This window comes from Corapipo altera, unplaced genomic scaffold, assembly GCF_003945725.1.
Source record: "Corapipo altera isolate COAL_440 unplaced genomic scaffold, ASM394572v1 23b, whole genome shotgun sequence".
NCBI classification, from domain to species: domain Eukaryota; kingdom Metazoa; phylum Chordata; class Aves; order Passeriformes; family Pipridae; genus Corapipo; species Corapipo altera.
The window spans coordinates 3266854-3291856 of record NW_020884885.1 but is presented as its reverse complement, the minus strand read 5'-3'; the positions used below and the strand labels follow the sequence as shown (position 1 = coordinate 3291856).

The 25003-nt window shown below is 40.8% G+C and overlaps 2 protein-coding genes across 5 annotated transcripts; one reads left to right on the top strand and one right to left on the bottom strand.

Annotated features, from left to right (window-relative positions):
- The first annotated feature begins 4119 nt into the window (after positions 1-4119).
- On the top strand, positions 4120-11940 carry ARG2 (arginase 2). The gene is given in 7 exon segments (XM_027642265.1): positions 4120-4200; positions 4203-4447; positions 5263-5422; positions 8846-8940; positions 9068-9172; positions 10569-10705; positions 11609-11940. Coding segments are annotated over 7 exon segments (1014 nt in total). The 5' UTR covers positions 4120-4134; the 3' UTR covers positions 11815-11940.
- On the bottom strand, positions 10002-24967 carry VTI1B (vesicle transport through interaction with t-SNAREs 1B). 4 transcript variants are annotated; one of them, XR_003527497.1, is made up of 7 exons: positions 24817-24967; positions 20268-20326; positions 16943-17134; positions 15439-15612; positions 13415-13476; positions 12038-12314; positions 10002-10188 (listed from the first exon to the last, which is right to left on the bottom strand). XR_003527497.1 is itself a non-coding variant. In XM_027642268.1 (6 exons), exons 1-6 carry the CDS (start codon positions 24929-24931, stop codon positions 12218-12220), a joined length of 699 nt encoding a protein of 232 aa, XP_027498069.1. In that variant the 5' UTR covers positions 24932-24967; the 3' UTR covers positions 11937-12217. The 4 variants fall into 4 exon arrangements, 2 of the variants coding, with proteins under 2 accessions (XP_027498069.1, XP_027498070.1); XR_003527498.1 differs by lacking the exon at positions 10002-10188 and adding an exon at positions 13173-13251 and having other exon boundaries at positions 12227-12314; XM_027642268.1 differs by lacking the exon at positions 10002-10188 and having other exon boundaries at positions 11937-12314.
- Positions 24968-25003: the final 36 nt, after the last annotated feature.

Here is a 25003-nt window from a genome sequence, read left to right as displayed (position 1 = left end):
AATAGCTACACCCTTCTCTCTGATGCAAGCCACAGTACAAATGTTTCCCAACAGCTGATACTGACGTTTTTGAAGACCTCTTCAGGTCAAATGCACTGGATTTCATAAGAGATTAAAGTTACAAGCAGTTTTCAAAGGGAAATGAGGTGGCTGCTTGATTTGGGGTTGGCAAAATACTTTTTTTCCTTATTTCATAGAAGGGACAACCTGAGACTAGAGACTTATGGTAGCGGTTGGAATTGGGTTTGCTAGTTACTGTTGTATGAGCTGAAGCCTTTTAAATCATACACTACAGAAACTTTATCTTAAACTAGACCTTTCAAAATTCCAAATAGGTGGGAATTGCTCAGACAAGAACTTGCCTTTTAGGAAGTGAAATTTTAGAGATGACAGAAACTTATTTAACCAATGTCTTTATCCAGTAGGAGATTTCTTCCAGCAGATACATATTCAGTTTAAAGAGAATTAGATGCTGCGTAATGAACTTCCAAGCAAGAAGGTTATGATTAAACTACGCTGCTGAACTCTGAGTCTCTTGTAGTAAGAACCTTGCTAACCTAGTTGCTAGCCAAACTTTGCACTTTGTATAGTTTTAACGCACACATGCCCTGGATAATGCTGGATGGTTAAAACTGTCTTTAAAAAAAAACCTTCAGAATGCACTGCTCATAATGAATTGAGCCATTTGTTTGCTGTTGTGTAACATTTTGACAGTGTTTCCGAGAAAGGATTATAAAGTCTGCACCATAAGCCAATAGACTTACACTGAAAAGGATGTTAACTTTGTTTTGTTCACAGGAAGTAAAATGTTAAGTTTGTCTATAAACATTGTTCATAGTAGTAATTGCTTCTGAAAAAACCTTTCTGTGTCTGGTGATTTGATAAATGGGTCTATAATCTGAGAAAACAGTTTGCAGGAGTGATACTTTCATGTAAACAGCTTTATATAACACATAGTATGAAGTAAGGTCTATTACTTGAGATTTCCAGATTCTTTTGAAGTAGTTCACTCTGAAGAGGAAAGATTTACTTTTCCCATTAATTTAGGACTTTTTTAAATGTCCAGCTCACAAAGATCCAGTGTAAACTGCAATGTCGGGAGACCATTTCTATATCATGTTCCATGTAGTTTTGTTCCAGTTCCCATTTGCTGCCTTGTAGAGCTGTTATATTTGTTACAGGAGGGTGCCATGGGGCAATGTCAGCAGACAGCCTGGATTTGGAAAGCTGAATCTTCTACTGTCAGTTTGCTGCATCTGTCACTGGTGCAGTTTCCCAGTAGAAGAGGACTAGAGGGGAGGCTTTCCCTGCTGCTGCCCAGATGTTTTCCAGTTAAATGCCACCTGGTTTTACAGAAGAAAGTTGTCTCTAAATCTGTGCAGGGAAGTTACTGTAGTAACTGCTGCCCACTGTGTGTATTTTGCTTAAGATGATAGGAAGTGATCTTTAGCCTTGCCTTTTAGCAAAGCTGTATGACATCTTATGCCCCTGTTATAAGCATCATTGAGTTGAGCCTCAGTACTACATCACTAACTTATTTGAAAAGGCAGGCAGGGAGCTTTATTTTCGGAAATATGTTCTTAATTAGTATTTCTACCTTTTTTTTTTTTTCTTTAAGTCTGAGTAAGGCTTCTAAGTAGGAAAAATGTGGATTTCTTTTACCTGATATAGGTAAGGTTCTGGTTCTGGCTGTGCATGCCAGATAAATGACTGCTGTCCATCCCCTGGTCTGCTGGTTGAATGCCTGTGTGACCTTTCCCTAACCTGTGCTGGTCAAAAGAAGTTAACCTAGGAATGATCTACTGTACAAACTATTTCAATCTAATTTATTAATTTTTGGCTGAAATATGCTGCCAGGCAGCGCTGTTGATGAAACTCAGTCAGAGGGGGGATTGCACTCCTAAGCCATAGAAGAGAGGGTGCTGGTCATTCATACTGACAGGACTGTTGTGTATATGTGCATCTTAGTTATGGAACTATACTGTGTGTTCATACTCAGATTGCACCTTTATCTCCCTGATATCTTTCACGCTCCTGTAATAGAAATAGACTATTCAGGCCTGCTTTTTTGTTTCTCTCACTTCAAAAAGGGAAAGGGATCTCCTCTTAAGCTAGAGTGCTGATGGAGCTGACTTGTATGGATTTGGTTGTTATAAATTGTCTGTGTTATAAATTATGTGCTGTTGATAATTGACTAATGGATCAAACAGAATATATTTTTCATTTGAATGTAATTTCTGTTACAGCTTGAAAGTGTGAACAAAAGACTTTTGATCACATTTAATTTCATATTATTTAGTTACTAGCAAAATGTCTGTGGTGTTTACTCTGTAAGTACTGTATGGTACAGTTTCATTTTAAAAGAACTTCAATTTTGGCTAGACCTAATCTGACAAATGGCGTGGATGCTGTGCTTTCTAATGAATGTAAGGAAGCTGGCTTTTCTATCTGCCCACAGCTTTCTCTAGCTTTCAGGACTTACATCTACTGTCTTTTAAAAGGCCCCATATATTCTTCATCTTAACTTTCTGTGCGGATTTAGAAAGCTGTTCATTTATAAGTGTTAGTATCTTATTGCCCCAACTACAAAGAAAGTAAGAGGATATTGCTTGGTCAGGTACATCATAAAATCTTTCACTGATTGCCAAATAACAGCAAGATCCACGACATTGCAGTGCACTACAGCATGTCTGTTCATTGAGCAATTTCTGTGTTGTGCAAAATAACATAGTTGAAAAAGTTTAAGTTTTTTATTTCTTAAATCAAAACTACATGCAAGCAGGCAGATGAAATGGAAAACAATTCAGGTCTTTAAGTTTTGGACTAATATCTGAGAGTGTAAATAGAAGCTAAGAGAATATGTCAATAATTAATAATTTGACATGAACTATTTTTCTTTGGTAAGCAAAGAGTGGAGCAGTGCATGTTGATTTCATCTCTCTAATATCTGATCAAACAAAAAAAATGTGCACACATGCATACACACTTCTAATCAGTTTGGGATACATGGTTTAACCACGTACTATGAATTTTTTTTGTCTGTATACTATCTATTCACTAAGCTTTCCCTTTGCCCTAAGGTCATTTAATCTTAGTTTTCAAAACACTAGGGACAATTAAAACAAATAGTAGGAAGAGAAGATATTAATGTTTGAGTTGGATTAGTATGTACTTCTGAAATTAACTGTATCTTAATCAGATAGCCTTTGGATAGTTGACTGAAAACATTCCTTATCACCCTGGGAAACTTGAGCTGTCCTCTGCAAGCACATAAAAACAGTGGGCCTAAAGAAGAGGGACGCACAAAGCTGAGAAAAGAAACTGCTACAAGGTTTATGAACCCTAAGATAGTAACAAAATAGTAGATAGTAGTAAAGAAGATAGTAACAAAACCTGAAGGCATCTAATGTCTTTAACAGAGATTAGGCTTTTCTATAAAAATAATTAGAGGAAGTTATGAAAGTACCATGTGTACAAAAAGTGGACAAGATCGCAGAATTTTGGACCCCAAAATTCTGTCCATCTATGTCTACCATAGCCACATGTTAAGGTATATGAACCTGATGTGATTCTAGGAAACTAATGGCTTTTTTTATTCAGAAGCTGAACCAAGTCTTTTTGCCCTACAATGGGAACAGGGAGGATGGCAGGGTAAAGTAGAAAGAAATTCTTGAACACTTGATACTTCTCTAAACACACTTGCTAGAATCTGCTATGTGTGGCCTGCCTTGAAAGTTTTAACCAATTCTTTAAAGTGCAATGAAAGATGGCATGGTTGGGTCTTTGTTTTACACTGATCTGAAGATGGAGCTTCGTGATACAATTGCCTGAATTTTTTTGGGCCTTGAAAATGGAAAATAACTGTTAGGACTTGGATGTAGTTAGTGAAACGTGTAGTGCTAAGCATCTTTGAGCAGCTGAGCTCATTTCAGGCTGTTTACTACCTAAATGGGAAGGAAGATGGCAATACAAACTGTAATTTTTCAAGTTAAAAATGACCAAGAAATAATTTAAAAAAAACTCAAACTGTTTTTCTAAGTGACTTTCTATGACTGGCATAGCTTAACTTATCACTAAAGTGATAATGTTGTCTTAAGCTTTCTAATCTAGAAAGCTGTGCCAGTTTGCAAGGGCATGCAAAGAGTCAAATGGATCCATTCCCTTCCTGTTGTTCCTTTCATACTTTCCCAACAGATTTTCTCATTTTGAACATTTTTCTGGGAATTTACCTAAGTAACTCACTTTCTCCTTTTGCTGCTGTGTTCCCAGGATGCCAAGTGCATGACTTTGGAGATTTGGATTTCACTCAAGTTCCCAACGATGAACTGTACAACAACCTGGTTTTGTATCCCCGGTCGGTGGGTTTGGCCAGCCAGGTACTGGCTGATGCTGTCAGCAGAGCAGTAGCTGCTGGACACAGATGTGTGACTCTAGGAGGTGATCACAGGTGAGCTGAACTAAAAGCAAGTAGTGGTTCATGCTGCAGGTTGACATTTGAAGTCCAAGAATTTAATTAAAAATGAAGGGGACTTACAATTTGGGGTAATTTCCTCGCAATACCATAGGGTATGGGCTTTTAGGGTGGAACACAGAAGACAGTTACAAAAAGCTGACCTTCTAAGACAATTCTGCTTAGTTCTAGACTGGTCAGTGATCTGCAGACATACAAATGAGATTTTCCTGTTTGGGAAAGTTTGTGTCATCAGGTTTCTTTATAGCAACTGCTTTAGTTTCTTTACTGTTGAATGTTTTGTGACATATCTCTTTTGCCTATCAGCTCTTAGGATAGGTTTGTAATGCCTACACACAGACAATTTTGTTATAGATCTTATAACATGTGAATCTTTTTCCTCTTTTTCACTAACCTTTGGCCTGAGAATTGGTTGAAGAAGGTAGGGCATATAAGAATGAATTGTGGGTGGAGGTGTCATGACTAGAATGAAAAATGGGTGAATAGCATCATTTGGATCTAGAGCAGGTGAAAATTAAGAGTGTGGGAAGGCTGACAGCAGAGAGAGTGAACAGCTCTCTCTTAGCAGAGAGAACTAAGAGTATAGTCCCGTAGAGTTACTTGGGAGTCTCCTGGAATCATCATAGTGGCATGCCATGCAGTTTGTATGGGATGCGCCCTTAATTGTCACACCTGTCTGATGTATGGAAACATGACAATATGGCTGACTGAAGTTGCAGAGACTTTCCATCGTCCTTGCAGTTGTTCTGAAGGAGAAATGGTGACTAAAGACTTTGCTACTGTACTTCCAGCTTGGCACTTGGTTCCGTCAGTGGCCATGCACAGCAGTGCCCACACCTTGGAGTGATCTGGGTGGATGCACATGCTGATATCAACACGCCCCTCACAACTCAGTCTGGAAGCCTCCATGGACAACCTCTCTCATTTCTCTTGAGAGAGCTTCAAGATAAAGTAAGTATCCTGGTTGTACAGTTAGCCTGTATGGCATCCTCATAACATTTTACCATTTCCGGTGTGAGGTACTTTCTTACCTGCTGCAAATGGAGACCTTTTCTATCTGAGCACAACAAAAACCATGTATTGTTGTGTGTGTACATGTGCACATGCATGCACACATACACACAAGTGCCACACGCACATGTAAATATAGATACACACACTTAAAAACAAGAATGAGAAAAAGCTTTCCTGTATGTTGGCCCCCTTGTGGGCTGTACAGTGAGCCAGAGTTCACACCAGCTGTATGCAGCAGCTGACTGTGGTGTTGCTTCTACAGAATGAGTGGGGTTGTCGCCCAGGCTGGGCAACAGCAGCACTGCTACCAAATGAGCAGGAACCTCCCCCCAGGCCAGCCTGTGAGAGCTGTGCTGAGCTCACCTCCAGTGACAGCTGGTTCCTGTATATCTGGCACGCTGCTTTTGCTTAGTTTGGCTCCTCCATGTTTTGACAACCTTGGGGCCTGTCAAGGGCGGCTCCTGCACGATCTAGTCCCTGGTTTTGTCTCCACTGGCAAATATTACAAATCAGAACAGCTGTACCTGCTTACAGTGTGCTTTTAAAGAGATAGTCTTGGAAAGAGGTCAAAATTATCAAAAAGAGCTGTTTACTGGGACACATGGAATGTGCATGGTCTGTTTTTGCTGCTGTCAAGATGCTTAACAGTAGGTTGACCTGTGGCCTGTGAACCCTTTCTGGCTTGGCTGTATTGCCCTGTTCAGGAACCTACAGCATCTACTGAAGACGTGGCAGTGGCAGCCGAGGCCTTTGCAGTAGGGACTTAAATACAACAATCTGCTTCTGCTGAAGCTTAGGCTGGAAAGTGGGAGCAGGATCAGCAACTGCATGTTGAGAATGGATGCTGGAGCTGCAGAAAACCTGGCCACCTTATTCTGGCATTCTGCATTGCTAGTTATTACTGTTAGATTTCTCTTTTCTCTCTGATAAATTTTGGGGGTGCTGTGTTGCTGAAAGTATGCCTCTTCCAAACAAGATCAAGCATGTTTAAAATCTTTATGGCTACTAAAGATACTGCTGTGTGAGTACCTGTTCAGCATGGCAATACTGCAGTTGTATGGTAAAGCTCTTCTGCTCTTCTCCTGCAAATTCTTTTGAATTATTTCCATCCACAAGTCACTTGATGTTTTTACATACTTTCCTCTTTCTAGTAATTCTTGTGTGGTCTATACAATTTGGAATTCCCAAAGTAATGCAAAATTAATGGGGCTTTTTGGAATACTCCCAGAACACAAGGTTAATATAAAAGATTACTGTATTTCTAGTTTCTTGCCCATAAGTTTAAAGGGGGTGATTTTTGCAGGAGACAAAGGAAGAGCAAGAGAAAATTTTGTGAATTTCAGAGCTCACCTAAGGTGAACAGTTTGGTGAGAGAACAAAACTGTTCTCTGATAGCTGAAGAAGGAGGAGAAATTGGCTTCCTCTGTATTCATTACTGATCTCTGGTGTGCTGAGCTCCAGTTCTTGAGCAACACAGAAAAGCAGTAATTTTTTTTATATTTCCCCTTGACCCTCAACATGCTAAAAGATTACTATGAGCTTTCTGGGGTCAGTGGGGGAGCAGGACTCTTGCCAGTGGCAGCAGTAAACAAAGAGTAAGATTGGGCTATGCTTAGAGACAAGCTACTCAGGCATGGTGCTGGTTCTGTGTCACAAGTCCACCTAAATTCTAGCAGTCAGGATGCTGTGCAGAAGCATCTGACACAAGCCCCTTGACCTGGGTGTGCAGCTACACAAACATGTGTGCACTCAGGGGGTTTTCTTACCCTCTTTAGAGGAAGGAAAACCAACATATATCCTGCTGGTACACAAAGCTTCCACAACAATATAAATTTTTAAACAACTGTTTAGCGGTAGCAGAATGTGCCTCAGCTTCTCTGGTCAGTCATTTGCCAATAGTCTGCCCAATAGTTTGTCTGGCTAATACTTGCCTTGACTTTCTGGAGCAAACCATAATATGTGTGCACAAGTGCATGTGGCTCACTCTCTCACTCTCATGTAGTAGAGCAGCTAAGTCAATAATGGGACAAAAAAATTGACTGTCCTCCTTTCCTTACTGCTTCAGGGCTCCTGGAACCATTCAAACTCACAAACTGCTATTAATACCTTACCGTGAAAATGCCTGCACCTTTGGTTTTACTATCAGCAACTCCTTTTCTACTTCAACAAAGCAAAAACACAGCCTGCCAAAGGCAGTTAAGGCAGTTTTATTTCTGTACAGACAAAGAGGTGTACTTAAAATTGGCATTATTAAATCTGCTGAATCATTGATACTAGAGAGTATCTGACAATATTATCAATACTATGCTCAGTTTATGTTGTGGTGATGGGTTTTGCGGTTGTTCATTTTGGAAACCTGAATTATTTTTCACAGTGGTCTCCATTTATCCTTCTTCTGAATTCATTGCCCCAGAGTAACAAATACTTTCATAATCTGTGCCAGTTTAATCCCAATGTAACTAAATATAGCTATGTGTGGGTTAGCCTTCAAAAACAAATCCAATATTGTAACTAGAATAAAATTAGTAATTGAGAAGTATAAGAGGGAAACAAAGCCGCCTTGCTGTGTGACAGCTGTGTTGGCTGTAGCCATTTTCAGAGCTGAGAGAAGAGAAACATGAGTTAATTTAAAGCACTCCTAAACTTAGTAGATATTACTAACTGAATGATTTCTATATTGCATAACATGACTACTTAATTACCAAAGCTGAAAAATTGTGATCTCGTAATCTTACAGTTGCTGTCCTAGATCTGCTCTCTTCAGTTCTGTATTAAAACCAGTATGATGTAGCCCACTGTGGAGGCCCAACATCTTGTCCTGCTCTTTTTTTTTAATCTTTTTTGTTTTTAACTTCCTACTTTGAATTTGTCCATTCTTAATACTGGTTTTGGAACAAAGTTTCCATGACTTTGGTGGTTCTCCTAAAAACATACAGGTGCCTTGGTTTTCATTTTTCCATTTAAGCCTGATATACTGGGTAAGTTACGTATCACTGCCATTAAATGCACTGGGTAAGTGATCTGCATCTGGGTATCTAGTTTCTTATCATTCCCCCTTACACTCACTGATGATAATTACTTACTGCTTGTGGATTTGGGCTTTTTATTCCTCCTCCTCTTCAAATTGGAGAACGTAGAAGAGTTAAAAACTTCATTCATTAATATTCAACTCAGGTAAAGTTGTACCACTTTACCTGAGTTGAAAGTAAGGACTGATTACATCAGGATGCCACTCTCAAGTTTCTCTGTTTAGACAGAGAAAGGATGTTATAAATAAATACCAAGTTCTGAGGGAAGCATTAAATACAGTTTTGTTGTATATGTCATTAAACTAACGTAATACCAAACCATTGCTTTCAGGTACCACAACTTCCTGGCTTTTCCTGGGTAAAGCCCTGTCTTTCAGCATCTGATATTGTGTACATTGGTTTGAGGGATGTGGATCCTGCTGAATAGTAAGTTGGTTTAGATTAAAGGGTTTTTTGTAAAGGCTGAAATCATGAGCTTGAAGTCATGTTCGCAAGCATTGCTAGATTTAAGCTTAGACTGATAACAATTGTTTTTAAAAAAATATTTTAACAGCTATATTTTGAAGAAGTATGACATCCAGTATTTTTCCATGAGGGATATTGATCGCCTTGGAATTCGGAAAGTTATGGAAAGAACATTTGAACAACTGATGGGCAGGTAACAAACTATTATCTGATTTAAACTACTCTTGTTAAATATCTACTTTCCTGAAAGTTATTTAAGTGAAGGTCACTTGATGTCAGGCAGCTGTACAGAACTGTGACAATGTCCAGTAAATTGCAGTCTTTAGTCCTCGACTTCCACATCTTGAACTGCAACCATTTTGCAGTGTTTGACAAAAAGCTATGAGACAGGTTACATTAGTGAGTACAGTTGGGGCTCTGTTATATACATTTTGGTTCTGTTTTTTAAGGAATTCTGCATTTGTCTGCAGTTTGATGTTTGAATCAACTCAGAGTACAGGATACCCATTACACTTTAAAAAATAATATAGCAACTTGACAGTAACTTGAATTCAGCTGTTAGTTGTGAGGTGGAAGCATTTAAAGGTGTCCTCCTTAGACTGTGTTCACCTATGCTGTCCTGGTGGTGGCTGCTACTTTCAGTGCAGCTGGTAAAGTTCACTGTAACCACTCCCTTACTGCAGTTCACTACTGCTGTCTTTGCTAACCTTGTTCAAATTTGGGGAACCCAGTCAGGGAGCGTATCATGATAGTCTAGGAACAGGGAGAGGGTCAGAGTTAGGGTAACCTCTCACCACAGGTTAGGACCTGTGCTGCATGCTGTTGTTTTCTAAAGGTGTGCTCACCCTTCCTAGCTGCAGCTGTGCCAAGTAAAAAAGATGCTAATCCAGATGCTTCTCCCTACTGAGCATCTGCAGTAAGTTGGAAGGACACAGTCTACCACTTACATAACTCGTGACAAGCAGTGTCCAATTTATTAAGCTGTCATCAGTTGGCAGACTTGATATAGTAAGTAACTAACATTTTAGGTTAGAAATTATCCTTTATTTCTTCATCAACTAGGCTACATGGTATGGTTTGGAGGCAGTCTTCAACTATGGACCTGAAAAATGCTCATCTTGCTGAGCTGTTAGTGAAATCCTCAAGCTTGGTGCTTCCTCCATCCTAGATGCCATGCACATCAGTGGTTCAGCCTTTCACCCTGGCTTTCTGTACAAAAGGAGAAAAGGCTGGATTGTATCATACATTTCTCTACATTTTTCCAACTAAGGAGACAAATATCAGATAAAGTGGTTAGAACTAAAGTACTTATCTTCAACCAAATCACACCTGAGCAGATGCTCAGTCAAACTAGAAAGACGAATTTCTGTTTTCCCCATGTGTACTGAACTAAGAGATGTTTCAGAGTCCAAAGATATTTAAAAAAAAGAATCCTTCTAAATGTATATGAGACATGGTATAGGGCATAGGGGAAGCCTTTAGCATCACTGAGCTCAATGCCACTTTGCTGATCAGCCTGGACTGTAGCAAAATGCATGTAGAAAAAGTTAAGGTTCTGAGATTACTTTTCTTGTTTTATTCTGTCTCAGGAGACAGAGACCAATTCACCTGAGTTTTGACATTGATGCTTTTGATCCCTCACTGGCTCCAGCAACGGGGACTCCTGTTCTAGGTGGATTAACTTACAGAGAAGGCATGTACATCACAGAGGAAATACACAACACAGGTAGGAGCTGACCAGCAGTATGGGGCTAAGCAAGGACAGGACAAGATACATAGAGCTCATAGTGGTTGTTTTTCCTGCATAACTACATAAGATAAATGTAGTCAAAGCAAAGGTGCCTGTAAAGTCAATTCAGCCTTTAGTAAGGGTAAAAGCAGTCCTATGGTTGGGCAATACCCTTGGTGTTGGAAGCAGCTTAACCATCAACAACTTCAACTTACAAAAAGGAAATAAAATACACAATATATTAACAACTAATGTCAGAAATATGTAATACTCTCCCCTAATCCTAAAGACATGAGGTAAGATGTAAAAATGGGGATCCAGAATAAAAAAATGGGTGTGAACAATTTTAAACAGTCTGAAGTCCCATTCTAGGATTCAAGGCTAACAAATCAAGCTTTCACAAAATATACTGCAGCTGACTCGATATATGAGGACTTTTCATCTTATGCCATGGAGATTTTATTTAATGTGATTAAACAATGTTATTTGTAGTAAAAGAAGGAAATAAAAATCACAACCAGACACTAGAGTCAATAGAATCATGAATAGGATGGCAAAAGAATACTAGGTGAGATCTTTTTTATATCCCCTCATTTTTGGACTGGGAGAAAACAAATTAAAAAACATTCCTCTCATAAATGTGTATGGAACATCAAACTTAAGTTTCTGAATGCTAAAAGCATGAATGGATGAGGTAGTGGTGAAGTTAAAAACACAAACTGGCATCTGAGAACAATAACCTCATCCCTCACTTGAGAGCCAATCTTACTTGTCCAATGGGTAGAGTAGGTCACAAGCCCAAATACCAGACTTGCTGCAATGAATAAAAGGCTACTAAGGAGACCTTGCAGGATGTTGTACCCTTTGTCAGAGTAACAAAGCTGTGAATCACCTTCACAGGAATGCTTTCAGCTGTAGACATGGTTGAAGTCAATCCATTGCTTGGAGCTTCTCAAGAAGCAGTGAATGCAACTGCTAGTCTTGCAGTTGATGTGATAGCATCGTGCTTTGGGCAGACAAGAGAAGGAGCACACACCGCTTTTGATGGACTCCCAACACCCAGTTCTCCAGATGAATCTGACAGTGAAGAGCAAGTGAGGATTTAAGAACCCAAAGCAGTGGGTATATTGGACATTGCAGAGCTCGGCTGAGGCACTTCAGTGGATAGATTGTCAACACTTGGCAAATACTGTTAACTTCTCAATTTTTAAATAAACTAGCTTTTCCATTGATTGGTGGCTACTTTATTACATACCAAAATTTATTCATTTAGTTAAGTATATACAAAATGAGACAATAAAATATTTATTACCTTCTTATTAATCTTACCGGTAGTTCAAGTCTGTCTCTGCATTTTCCTTTTACTCCCATTCTCTGTCTTTTTAGTGTCATTACAGTTTCAGGTGAATGTGCTGTCTCACCACTCAGTTCAATCCTCAGACAATCAAAGGGAACAGACAGCCCATCCTGTTCCTCAACAGTGGAAAAGTTCATCTCCATCATGAAGATTCATCTGTTGCGGAAGAATCTGTAGTAGACCACACCTCCTAGGATGGCCAGTTCCAGGATGATGATAATTGACAGCAACAACTTATTAGTGGTTACTCTAGAATTAAAAAATAATTAAAAAAAAAATCAATAAAAATCCAAGATAGCTTCCCCCCTTGTTTATGAAAGTACATTCTAGATCTAGATCACCATCTTACCTTCTGTAAGTATGCTCCCTGTTTCAGCTAGACCCCACAGTGCTTTTCAAATAGTTCTTAACAAGCAGAAGGGGACAAAAAGCAATTTACTACTCATGTTTTCCTGGAAATTGTTTAAATCTTCTATTTCAACAGTAGCAGTTCTGTCCCTCTTCCCCTGCCCCACAAAAGATAGACAACTGCTCTATCTGTGCCTACTCATTCAATTAAGCAAAGAGGAAAACAACAACTGAAGTCTTTAATGTCACTTAGATGCTAAATCCTTTAATGTCACATAAAGTCACTTAAATGCTAAAACTCTCATTGTGGTGCATTCCCCTGGAACTATGTGGTTGAAATAAAACTAAAATATCAAAATAATAATGTACTTTTACTATTGAAAATTATACAGTTATCTTAACGTCCTTCAGCAATGGCTGTAAAGGAAAGCTTGTTAAGGGATAAGTACCTACTGGAAGTACAATCCATGAACTGGTTTGTAAGGCCAACTAAACAATATAGTTAAGAAACTGCAAATCCACTTAAGCATCCAAGGCTTTAGTCATCAAAATAGTATATGATGAGACTCAGAGTGTCTCATAGGATAGCCTAGCTACTCTAGGGCAGTGCTGTGGCCTAAACAGATTTGTCTGTGCCATCAGACATCTAACTCGCTTAATGCTGCAGTGATTTATGGCACGATTTTTCCAACCTGAATAAGGAGGAGTTGCACCTAAAGTCACCATTAGCAATTCACTGTAACTTGCTTGTGTCCTCACCACAGTTTGGATGGTTAAAGATTTCACATTATCCTGACTGAGCAGCATAATTCAGTAGTGTCCAAATGCCTGTAAGTAACTACCAGGGAGGAAAACACAAATTAGCATCTGCATGTGGGCACACATATTTACACATTCCCTAAAACCTCCCTGTGGTTCCAGCTGACACTTACACTTACTTTTTTTCCCTCTAAAACCAGCAGGCAATAATGCTCCGTGCAGCTGTCAGCCATGCTACTCACCTCCGGGACATCGAACGTAGAATCTTGCGACTCTTGCTCAAGTTCTCACTTGTATTCACCAACTAAGAAGAGACAGAAGTTACTTGAACAGGACAGAAATCAGCTGAACAAACATACACCAGCTCTATAAAAACGCACCTGAAAGCAGTTGGTGTTGAAATGTTGCAATTAATAATGGGACCAAGAATAACCATATACTCTCAAAATTCCGAGACAACATTGCTTTCTACACACAATACCATCTGGAATCATTGCCTCTTTTCTAAGGAGGAAGTAAGACTTCTGTGTATACTTTTCGTGATATACATACAAAGACATGCAACTTAGGACTTCTTTCTGCCCTTTTAGTTAATCTAGAAATATCAGAAATTAGTTCCTTTCATTAAATTTCATTTTGTTATTCTAGTTGAAATATAAGAAAATTATACTGACATGTTCCCTCCCAGCGCATATCAAACTGCTTTGAAATGCCTTTCAATTTCTAGCAAAGAAAGAACTGTGTTGCACTGTTAGGTCTAAGTGACCCAGTGGGTAGCAGCTCTAGCTGTTAATAGACGATCCATTTCAACTTTGTAATGCTCAGAAATTAACTGTCTAGTATATCCAGTCAGCTATTAAGAAGCATGTAATTAAGTGAGGTTATAGCCAACTAAAAAAGGTGTTGCCTCACAGACAGAGGCAGGATCCATGATGTGTGGTCTCCAGGTAAGATTTCGCTATTCCACTTCCAAACTTAGGGAAGTGAAGGGTAAGCTAGGTCTTACATCACAGACACCTGCCCTGCACAATTCCTCTGTGGTTTAAACTATTGCCCTCAACTGGAAAACTGGCCCTGCACCTATGCTACTTTGCACTGAGACAGACTGGATGAAGCTGGGAAGAAAGCTACCAAGTCCATTCAGAGCTTAGTAGATTTCCAGTCTTCACTATGAAAGAACAAACAAGAAGAAAGTCTGCTTCACTGAAATGTGTGGTTCACACAATTTAGCAACGCATTGCCTAAAAGGGTCACAATACAAGTCACAGACACAGTTTAGTGATGAACACAGCAGTGCTGGGTTAATGGCTGGACTTGATCTTTTCCAACCTAAACAATTCCATGCTTCTATGAGCAATCTGTTGATAGACTGAAATCCCTGAAGGACAGTAATATTTTTTATTAGAAAATGGACAAAAACTATACCCACAAATCTTAGGATAAATTTCCTTTCCTGCTCTCCAACCCAAATTTGGGAACAGGACAAATCAAATTCTGACTGAAATGACAGATGAAAAAGCTACAGGCTTTGTTGAAATGAGTAGAGAGAACTTCTAAGAAAAGGGGTATGCTTTTTGTTTTGGCTGAGTGTGCTTACTTGCCAAACTCAGCCATCCCCCTACAAGTCACTCACCTAAAAGCTTTACACTCAGGATCCCTTGTACACACAGAAATATCCATCAGCTTGTTACTTCAAAAATCAAATTTCCAGTTTTGCATATATGTGTAAACAAAACAAGTGAACTAGTTTTTGAAGCTTTCATAGTAGAAGCAGAGTCTTGAACCAAGGATGAGAACAGGCATCTTGTCTGACACCACTTTCTCCCTCCCTACAAATATTGGAACGATAGTAATTAAGTAATTATACTTCTACCAAATTTAATTTAATTACAAAAACTTGCTAAATTTGCTTCCTAGATCTAAACTTTTACTAGTAATCTAGTGGTGGGCAACTCCTCAGCAATTTTTTAATCTGTAATATTTTCAGTAATGCTATTTTTTTTTTAGCAGGTTTATAGGTCTGATATCTAATCTTGTACAGGCACAGCAGCAGACATTTGACCACCATGCTTTGGGCCTTTCCACAGTAATTATTTTCCTTTTAATGAGGACAGCACAGAAATGTGGCAGTCTGGATTTGGTCTGTAGAAACATCCCATTGGATTACTATGTCTAGGGGAGTGTCTCAGAGTAATTATTGGCATACAGTTCCCCCAAAGCTACCATCAGGTTGTTTCAAAGCAATGCCAACAGTTTCCCTGCTTACTCTGCTCTTGGTGCGTTCCAGCTGCTCCCGCTGCTCCCCAAGTTCTTCGATTATATCGGTGCCAATCTGATCTGTTTCAGCAGCAATTCGGTGCGAGCGCTCAATGCTCTGACTGGCTCGGTTCAGACTGTCTGTTCCCTGGAGAAGCAGCACCCTCTGTGACTGCAGATTAGTCTGAAAAATAATGTAAGATTAACTATTAAGCACAAAGACAGAAGTATTAGGCTTCTGACATTAAAAAGTTAGGATGTGACTCCATAGGCCATTCATTTGTATTAGCTGTACATGCTTCTCATGTTAAATGATGTGACCCAGTTCATTTTGACACAGCCTTATCTACATGGTAAGATTATGGCCAAAGCTGGTTAAATCTCAAAAAAAGATATGCTTCTAAAGACATAAAACAGTTACAAAAAACTGCCTTTGCAACAATTTACTTTTCCATCAAAGAACATTTACATGAAAATAGTATTTTTCTTTCCAGATGCTACCTTGTCCTTCCATTCATATCTCAAAGTCAGGCTTCTTTGTGAATTCACAGTTGGTTGCCAGGGAGATCAGTAAGAGTTTACAGTCAAAAGGATTAGAAACAAACAGCACTAACAGATGGACTGCTAAGTAACAAAGATCTTTTTCGTGCCAGTAGCCTGGGCTAGAGGATAAGGAATATTTGCTGACCTTGGGATCAAAGGGTAGCTCAAAATAAAGTACTTTCTTAAGCTTCAGAAAGCTACCACCCTGCTCTCAAGTTTTAGAGAATTCAGTCAAGAGGAATCAAATGCAAAAATTTACCAAGCTACCACAGAAGGAAATACCAAGGAAAAAGCCTCCCTCAAACCTTCCTTATCTAGGGCAGACAAAAAGCCTACCTCCGTGAACTTTCTGTACAGATCACAGCACTTTGAAAATAACAAGGAGATTCAGTCTCACTAGCTCAGATATCTCTATGCATATCTGGTAAACAAAGAAATTGGTATATTTCTTGCACTGTAGCAGCAAAACCACAGTGAAAAAAGCGCTAAGAGGATCAAGAGTTCTTATATTTTCTTAAAATTACTTACACTGAGATTGCTTAAAAGAGAATTTTACCAAAGAACCTATACAATACATGATTCACACTTTGATAGTTTTGGAGACTAAAACTAGGTAAGTTAACCTTTTTTTTTTTCAGTCAGTAGCATCACTTTTATGTTTTCACTTCTGTAGGGGATGATTAAATGAAGCATTTCAGTACAGAATGTTGTGCAAGTTACTAACTGCATGGCTTTCAGGGAGTTCCATTTTGATTATACTCCTATCTTTGTTTTAGAACAGCAAAACTCTCCTCTGAGTTCCAGGTGTTCTTTCTCCTGCCTGAGATATTTACGTTACATGCAGAGAGATATACAGGGAGTTATAAAAGCACAGAAGTGGTTTAAAGTAGAAAAACTGTAAACAATACATCTGCAATATTGTTTTTAAACAATCACAGCAAAGTTAAATAAAATTTATATCTAATCCTCACACTTTGTTCATTTTCTGTGGAGAAGATTCCATATTTTATATCGCCTTGGCTTCCATGGCCCAGTCCCAAATCTGTGCTTCTCATCTCTCTCTGGAACATGGACAGGTCTCTTCTGTACGCTCGGATTTTGCTCATCATTTGGTTGCGGAAAGGCAGGGGAGCATACTTCAGTTCTTCCTCCATTTCACGCAGCTTTAACAAAAGAAAGTATGTTTATTTTTTAAAGCACCAAATCTATTCTCAGCAGCAGCTATACTCAAAACTCACAATCAGATGAAGGGATTCATATCTTTTTATTGGACTGGGTAAAGGGGATTAACCTGAAACCCTATACCTCTATCTAGCAACGAGGACAACAACACTGTTCGGCCCACATGGATTTTCAGACATGCAACGCTTCAAGAAAAAAAAAGTTGCCAAGCTTAAGTGCTTGAATTTTTTTCCCCTGAAACATCACTCTAAACTTCAAAATTTGCAGTTCTCACTTTCTTAGAGTTTAAGCATTTATACAATGTGGGATCGAGCTCAGCCAGATGCACCTGGATTCAGTTGATTAGAACTGAAAGGGACTCTTTTGGCTTTTGAGCTGAGAAGAAGTGTGTGAATCAAAACACTGAGTTTGCAAAAAGTCCTGGGAATTCTAGTTAACTGAATGGCAACACCAGGTGCTGTTTACCCAAAGAGGTTAATAAAGGGGGAATGCAGAGAGGGCTCTGCAGAGAATCCCGAAAACCAAATAATGGTGTGTGCAGCCTCATTTCTTCAGTGCCCATAATACAGTGGGTATCAGCTTTGTATCATATCTGTGCAACACAGATAGAATCACAGAATGGTTTTCGTTGGAAGGGACCTTAAAGATCATTTAGTTCCAAATCCTACGCCCTGGGCAGGGACACCTTCCACTAGACCATGTTGCTCAGAGCCCCATCCAAACTGGCCTTGAACACTTCCAGGGATGGGGCATCCACCACTTCTCTGGGCAACCTGTTCCAGTGCCTCATTACCCTCCAAGTAAAAAATTTCTTCCTAATATCCAATCTAAACCTACTCTCTGTCAGTTTAAAGTCACTACCCCTTGTCCTATCACTACGTGCTCTCGTAAAAAGTCCCTTTCCAGCTCTCTTGTAGCCCCCTTTAGGTACTGAAAGGCTGCAATAAGGCCATCCCAGAGCCTCCTCTTCTCCAGGCTGAACAATCCCAATTCTCTCAGTCCTTCCTCATAGCAGAGATGCTCCATCCCTCTAATCACCTTCATGGCCCTCCTCTGGACTAATTCCAACAGGTCGATGTCCTTCCTGTGCTGGGGACCCCATATCTGGATGCAGAACTCCAGGTGGGGTCTCACAAGGGTAGAGTGGAGGGGGAGAATCCCCTCCCTTGCCCTGCTGGCCACACTGCTTTTGATGCAGCCCGGGATACAACTCACTTTCTGGGCTGCAAGTGCACATTGTCAGCTCATGTCCAGCCTCTCATCCACCAGCACCCCCAAGTCCTTTTTGGCAGGGCTGCTCTCCATCTGTTCATCTCCCAGCCTGTACTGATACCAGGGGTTGCTCCGACCCAGGGGCAGCACCTTCCACGTGGTCTTATTAAACCTCATGAGATTCCCACAGGCCCACTTCTCAAGTTTGTCCAGGTCCCTCTGGATGGCATCCTGTCCTTCAGGTGTGTCAAGTGCACCACTCATCTTGGTGTTTGCAAATCTGCTGAGGGTGCACTTGATCCCACTGTCTATGTCTTTGATGAAGACTGGTCCCAATATGGACCCCTGAGGGACACTACTTGTCCCTGATGTCCATTGGTACTCTGAGCCGTTGACCACTACCCTCTGAATATGACCATCCAACCAATTCCTTATCCACCTGTAGTCTACCCATCAAATCCATTTTTCTCCAATTTAGAGAGAAGGATGTTGTGGGGGACCATGTCAAAGGCTTTACAGAAGTCCAGACAAATGACATCTGTAGCCCTTCCCTTGTCCACTGAGGGGATCACTGCTCATAAGAAGACCAGTAGGTTGGTCAGGCAGGACTTACCCTTGGTGAAGCTGTACTGGCTGTTTCAAATCATCTCCCTGTCCTCCATGTGCTTTAGCATAACTTCTAGGAAGATCTGTTCCATGACCTTCCCAGACACAGAGGTGAGGATGATAGGTCAGCAGTTCCCTCCTTTCTACTTTTTAAAGATGGGTGCAATGTTTCCCCTTTTCCAGTCACCTGGCACTTCCCCTGACTGCCATGACTTTTTCAAATGCATGGAGAGTGGCTTAGCACATCAGCCAATTCCCTCAGGACTCTAGGATGCATCTCATCAGGTCCCACAGACTCAGGTTTCTTAGGTGGTCATGAACCTGGTCATGCCCTAAAGGAAGGACTTTGCTCCCCCAATCCTCATCTTGCAGTCCACTCACTCGAGAGGTGTGGGAAGACGAGGCTGCCATTGAAGACTGGGGTAAACAAGCTGTTGAGTACCTCAGCCTTCTCCTCATCTGGATCCATTGCACAGGTAGCCATGCCACTGAATTCACACTCGGAACATCCAAGCTTGGCAACTGGAGCTAGGATTTCCAAGCCCTGAGATTTTGGATGCATGAATTCTCACATCAACTTCTAGTGACAGCTATAAAAAAATTCCCAGTGCTTAAAGCTGTATGCCAACATGAGCTCTCTCACAGTATGAGCTCCACGACTCATACATCACCTACACAGATACCCGTCAATAAACCCCAGAAGTCAGGGGAATAAAGCATCATGTTCAGCTGTGACTCAAAAACAACCTAACAAATAGTACTTGAATATGAAAAGAAAGCTTAATCCATAATGTCTGGCTTAAAAAGACAAGTCACATGGTTGCTTTGGTGCTGTTCCACATCGCCTGCTGTCCAGCAAGCATATACAATAGAGGTTTCAAATATTCAAGGTCCCTGATACTTAACTATCAGACTAGTTTAGAAAGATCAGATGGGCTAAAACCAACATTAGGGGGAAAAAAACCCCAAGCAGCAGATTCTCTACATGCTTGCCCTACAATCTCTAGCAACTTTAACTGCACCTCCATCATTCTCCTTTGCTATCAAAACCAAGCACTCAAAAACCCCTCAAAATGCACATAAGAATATTTGTTATATTTATGCATCTATATAGTTACATACGACAGTCTTGATGAACACAGACACACCTATCAGAGCAATTAATCAAACATTAAAAAAATAAAACATCTGCCTGCCAGAATAGAACCCAAAAAAATTAACATTTGGATGCACTGTCCTTTTAAGGTCATAGTATTTCCACTGTCAGGAAGGTTGGAAGCCCAGCCTTACACTTACTGTCTCATTGGCTTCACGCTGTTTATCGTCAAATTCTCGAACCAGTTTTTTCTTCTCCTCTGTGAAAGAAAAAGCAGTATATCAGATAAACTACACAGAAATGACAACAGAACTCCAACTCAATCCATTGAAAACAAGGAAGCTGCTACAGCTGGCTGATTACAGAGACATCAAGTCAAAATTTAACTCAAACAGGAACAGCCTATTCTTATGACAACTTTTCAAAAGGGAGTGGGGCAAGAGAGCAGAAAACACTCTTCCAAATGCTGGCCACTACCTCTGGTAGACAAAAGAAGTAATTTTCCAAACTTGAAATATTTTTCTGACCTACTGCCCCCAATGTCCACTGACAGAATTGCGTGTTGAAAAACGGTGTGGAAGAATAGCAACCAGGACACATCGGTGAACAGCTCATAAATATTTATTATTTTTTGCAAGTATTTGACAAGATTACTGAAGGCTGAAACTATAATTTGGATTTGAACAGAACATCAAGTCAATCTACATTTCCAAGTGTGCCCTGAAGTTCCTGGCAGATCCAGTGCTCTGCATTCTCACGGTCATAAGGTACCTAAGTACATGTGGTAAGCATTCTAGAGTTCTCTGAGATAAAAGATGCCATCAAGATATCGCCACCTCAGGTTCATGGATTAAAGGCCAAAGGTCTCCCTCTTCTGGAATGACATTAGTTATTTGGATCAGCCAACAAAACTATACATTTTAGTTGTTTGAGACAGTCATTTACTAAGATCCATGTGCCTAGGGCTTTGGAGACCAAAGAATGGGTTTCACTGCTGTTACTCTATTTTTAAACAAAACCTTAAGATCTGTATTTTTCATGTGTTAAAAATCTACCATATCTCTCGAGCATCCATGATCAATGAAAGTATAAATCTGAAAATTCCCCTATCTCAATGGAGACAAAACAAGTTATGTAAGCTTTTGCAAAAAAATTGAAGACGAACACCAGAGCGCTCTTGTAGAGTACTGCAAATGAAACCAAATTTTATCAGGAGTCTGACAAATATCCACCTAGCTTAATTCATCTCTCTCAGAAGAGTATAATCAAGTCTTAAGTACAATTTTGGGTAGTAAAACACGTAGACTGTCATCTTGGTAAAACTCCTCTAATTTGATTAAAGGCAAAATTAAATACAACATTACAAAAACTTCATTGTGGTAAAAAAACTTATTTGATAATACCTTTTGGTAAACACAGTCCTCTGCAAAACAAGGAGTTTTTAAACCACTGAGCTCTCAACAGAAAATAGGAAAAAATTTGAAGTGATCAGAACATGGTTATATAGCTCCTCTCACATACACAACACGCCTCAGCTGTAGGCTTTCCTTCTCAGTTCAAATTCATACTAAGCCCCAGAATTTGAACTGTAGAGAACTTAAGACAGAATTAAAAACGATCATCTAAGCAGAAGTTATGTTCTCACTTACCACAAGGAATTATTATAGACTAAGCTACATCAGGACATCAACTGGTATCAGGAAATACAGTTTCACATCCCAGTTTATTCAGGAGGAAATGCTGACTTATAAGGTTCCTAAATACACTCTCCTCAACTTCTTCCATATGCAATTGCGCTGATGCCCTTGTTTGTGTAGCTGGGTTGCAAGCGAAATCATGGAGTGCAGACAAACAGCCTTCAAAAGTCCATAGTTTGTTTCATATAGGTCATTTCACTAATCCAATTTAAGCAGTGCCCTCTTAAACCCACTGCTGCCTCAAACTCGCGGAAACCCGGCGCAGAACTGGAAAAGCGGCACTTCCTTGCTTCGTGTCCCCCGCGCGGACCAAGAGGATGTTGCACTTATAAACATGCAGCCAAAGAAATGCCAGCTTCCAAAAGGGATAGCATCACCGAGCGGTTTAGGTAAGCCAAGCAGCAACAGCTCGAAACTTTTTTGTTTATAAGCCAACAAGAAATCTGGCAATGTAGCTTGAAAGCATTCTGCTGGATCTGTCCAGTGCACAGAAATGCTGGAACACACTGAACAGTTCAGTTCTCATCCCTCTGGATTGAACTGTGACTCAAAGTGCACAGACAGATGCAGCAGAAGTACCCACTCCACAGCAGTGCTACCCACATGCTCATCGGCATTCACCTGATTTATTTCCAATCAGTTAGAAACAGATTCAGCTGTAAAGTACAGCGAACCGAAATAATTTAGAGGAAAATATCTGTATTTGAAATGATTCAGGCTGTTCAAAATGCTTCTTACAAATTTAGAAGAAAAAAAAAAGTGTTTCTAGAGTTAGGAATTTGTCATCTTGTTTATATAGGGCGAAACAGCAATTCCAAACCTTTGGTCCTCAAAGACATCCCAAGGACTACAGATTCTGTCTTCCCTCAAGTTTTAGACTGTGTCAATCATCTTAAAAGAGTATTCCAAGCTACCTTTTATCATCTCCTGAATATTTCAGGATCAGATAACTCAAAAAATAAATATATACTTCCCTTCCCATAAGTAAAAGAAGCAAACTAAACACATTAGGAGAGTGGAATGTCTACACCAGACAGACAAATTCCTGATTTATCTTAAACTCTCCTAGAAACACTTTCAAAAAACATTATCAGGATTTTTGCAGGAACAAATTTAAAGAGCAGAACAGTCATAGTAAAATTCCTTAGCATGTCTAAAAGTTCTGTTGGGGAAAAAAAATTACAAAAAAAGCATTACAAAATCTGTTGCCTGTAAATACTGCACTTAAGCCAATGGCTCAGAACTCATTGCTCAAGACTACCCCAGTTCCAAGGAGACAAAGTTTTATTTCACCAAGAAACTGACCATTCCCTGTTCTACAGGGAAATACGGATTTCTACCAGAAAGGGTATTTCTTCTCTTATGCTTTTTATCCTGGTGAAATTAAGTCAGTTTTGAAATTATTTGCAGGTTTGAACACCTTTCTTGCACCAAACTTTCTGGAAATGCTGATGACAAGGACTGTGACCCTGAATTTAACTCATTACATAGGAAGCCAGGTAAGAAACAGGATATTAAGCTTTTCATAGCCTGTGTTATCTAGCACAGCCTGGTATATTCTGGATAACCATTTTTATGATTTTACACAAAATTCATCAATTGTGGGAGAATGAGATGAGAGAGCAGAGCATGGATGACAGCCCCTACCCATTGCTGGGGTACAAAACCTGAGCTGAGCTACAGCAGCTCATGACAGCCATGTATCATGTTTCTCATAAGAAGAGTTTAACCAGAGGCATTCAGTCACACTGGTAAAACTCCCCTTGTCAGATCACTTCCCTTTTCGGTTCTCAGAACACTGCAAATATCAAGAACTAAATCAGAAGCACAAAGCCTTACAGAGAAGTATTCTGCCCCTGGTGTGATATAAAGAGTACCCATAAAATCAGGTTGTGCTTCCAATACCATTTTGAGTGGCTAGATACATAGATTTTTTTCTATTTTGTGGATAGGAAGTGCACAAACCAGACTTTTAAAAGAGTAATTTAAAACTTAAACCTTCTTCAGTAAAGAAATCCTCTACAGATGCTTGTGGGCACTTGTGATAGTAAAAACTAATTTTAATTCTGTCAATGAGCTTTTAAATAGGAGCCCAACACACACACACACAAAGGAAAAAGCTCCAAAACCAAAACCCCAAGGGCACTGCAGTTGTTTCAGAACCAATTACATTGGAAAAGACCTCTGAGATCACTGAGTCCAACCTATGAGTGAACACCATCATGGCAACTAGATCCAGTGCCACATCCAGTCTTTCCTTAAACACCTCCAAGAACAGTGACTCCACCACCTCCCTGGGCAGTCCATTCCAATACGTAATCGCCCTTTCTGTGAAGAAAATATTCCTGATGTCCAACCTGAATCTCCCCTGGCACAGCTTGAGGCCAGGTCCTCTTGTCCTGCCGCTTGTTACCTGGTGGAAGAGACCAACCCCCACCTGGCCACAGCCTCCTTTCAGATAGTTTCAGAGAGTGAGAAGGTTATGCCTGAGCCTCCTCTTCTCCAGGTTAAACCACTCCAGTTCAACTAGAAACAGCACAAAACAACATCCAAATAACACCACCTCCTCAGAGGTGATGCTTTGAGCCCAGCACGGCTGCGCTTGGCTCTGGGGTTGAAATTTGCCAGCCCAGAGGAGCTGCTCCAGGGCAGTAAAAGCCACACACCTGCAAAGCCACCAGGACACGGCAGCAGCTGAAAACACCACACGGCGAGGCCAGACCTGGCACGGTCACCCGCCCCCTCCAAGCAAGTGGTACCCAAAGCGAAGTCCCGAACCCCTGCAATTGCAAATCTCCCCGCACACAGGGTGTCTCGCAGGGACTTTGCCCCCCCCGGTTACACAGACATGTCTGTCTGACGAGCAGCACCCGAATGACCCCGACACGGCCCCGCAGCGGGTGAGGCCGCCCCGGTCGGAGGGACGGCGGCCCCGGCGACAGGGACCGGGGCGGCCGTGTCAAGGGAGCGGCCGAGCCCCGCTCCCTGGGCAGCCCCGCCCGTGCCCTCGCCCCGGCCCCGTGGGACGGCCGCCCCCCCCTCCCCGCCTCACCGGCCGCGCTGCCCCGCAGCCGCTCGGGGACGCCCCTCAGGTCTCCGTGCAGCCCGCGGAAGATCTCATGAAGCCGCTCCAGGTGCTCCGAGGAGCCCGCCCCGCGGCCCGCCATAGCCCCGCTGCCCCGGACGGTCCCACGCCCCGCCCCACTCGGCGCTTCCGGCGCCGGGGGCGCCCCGCGCTG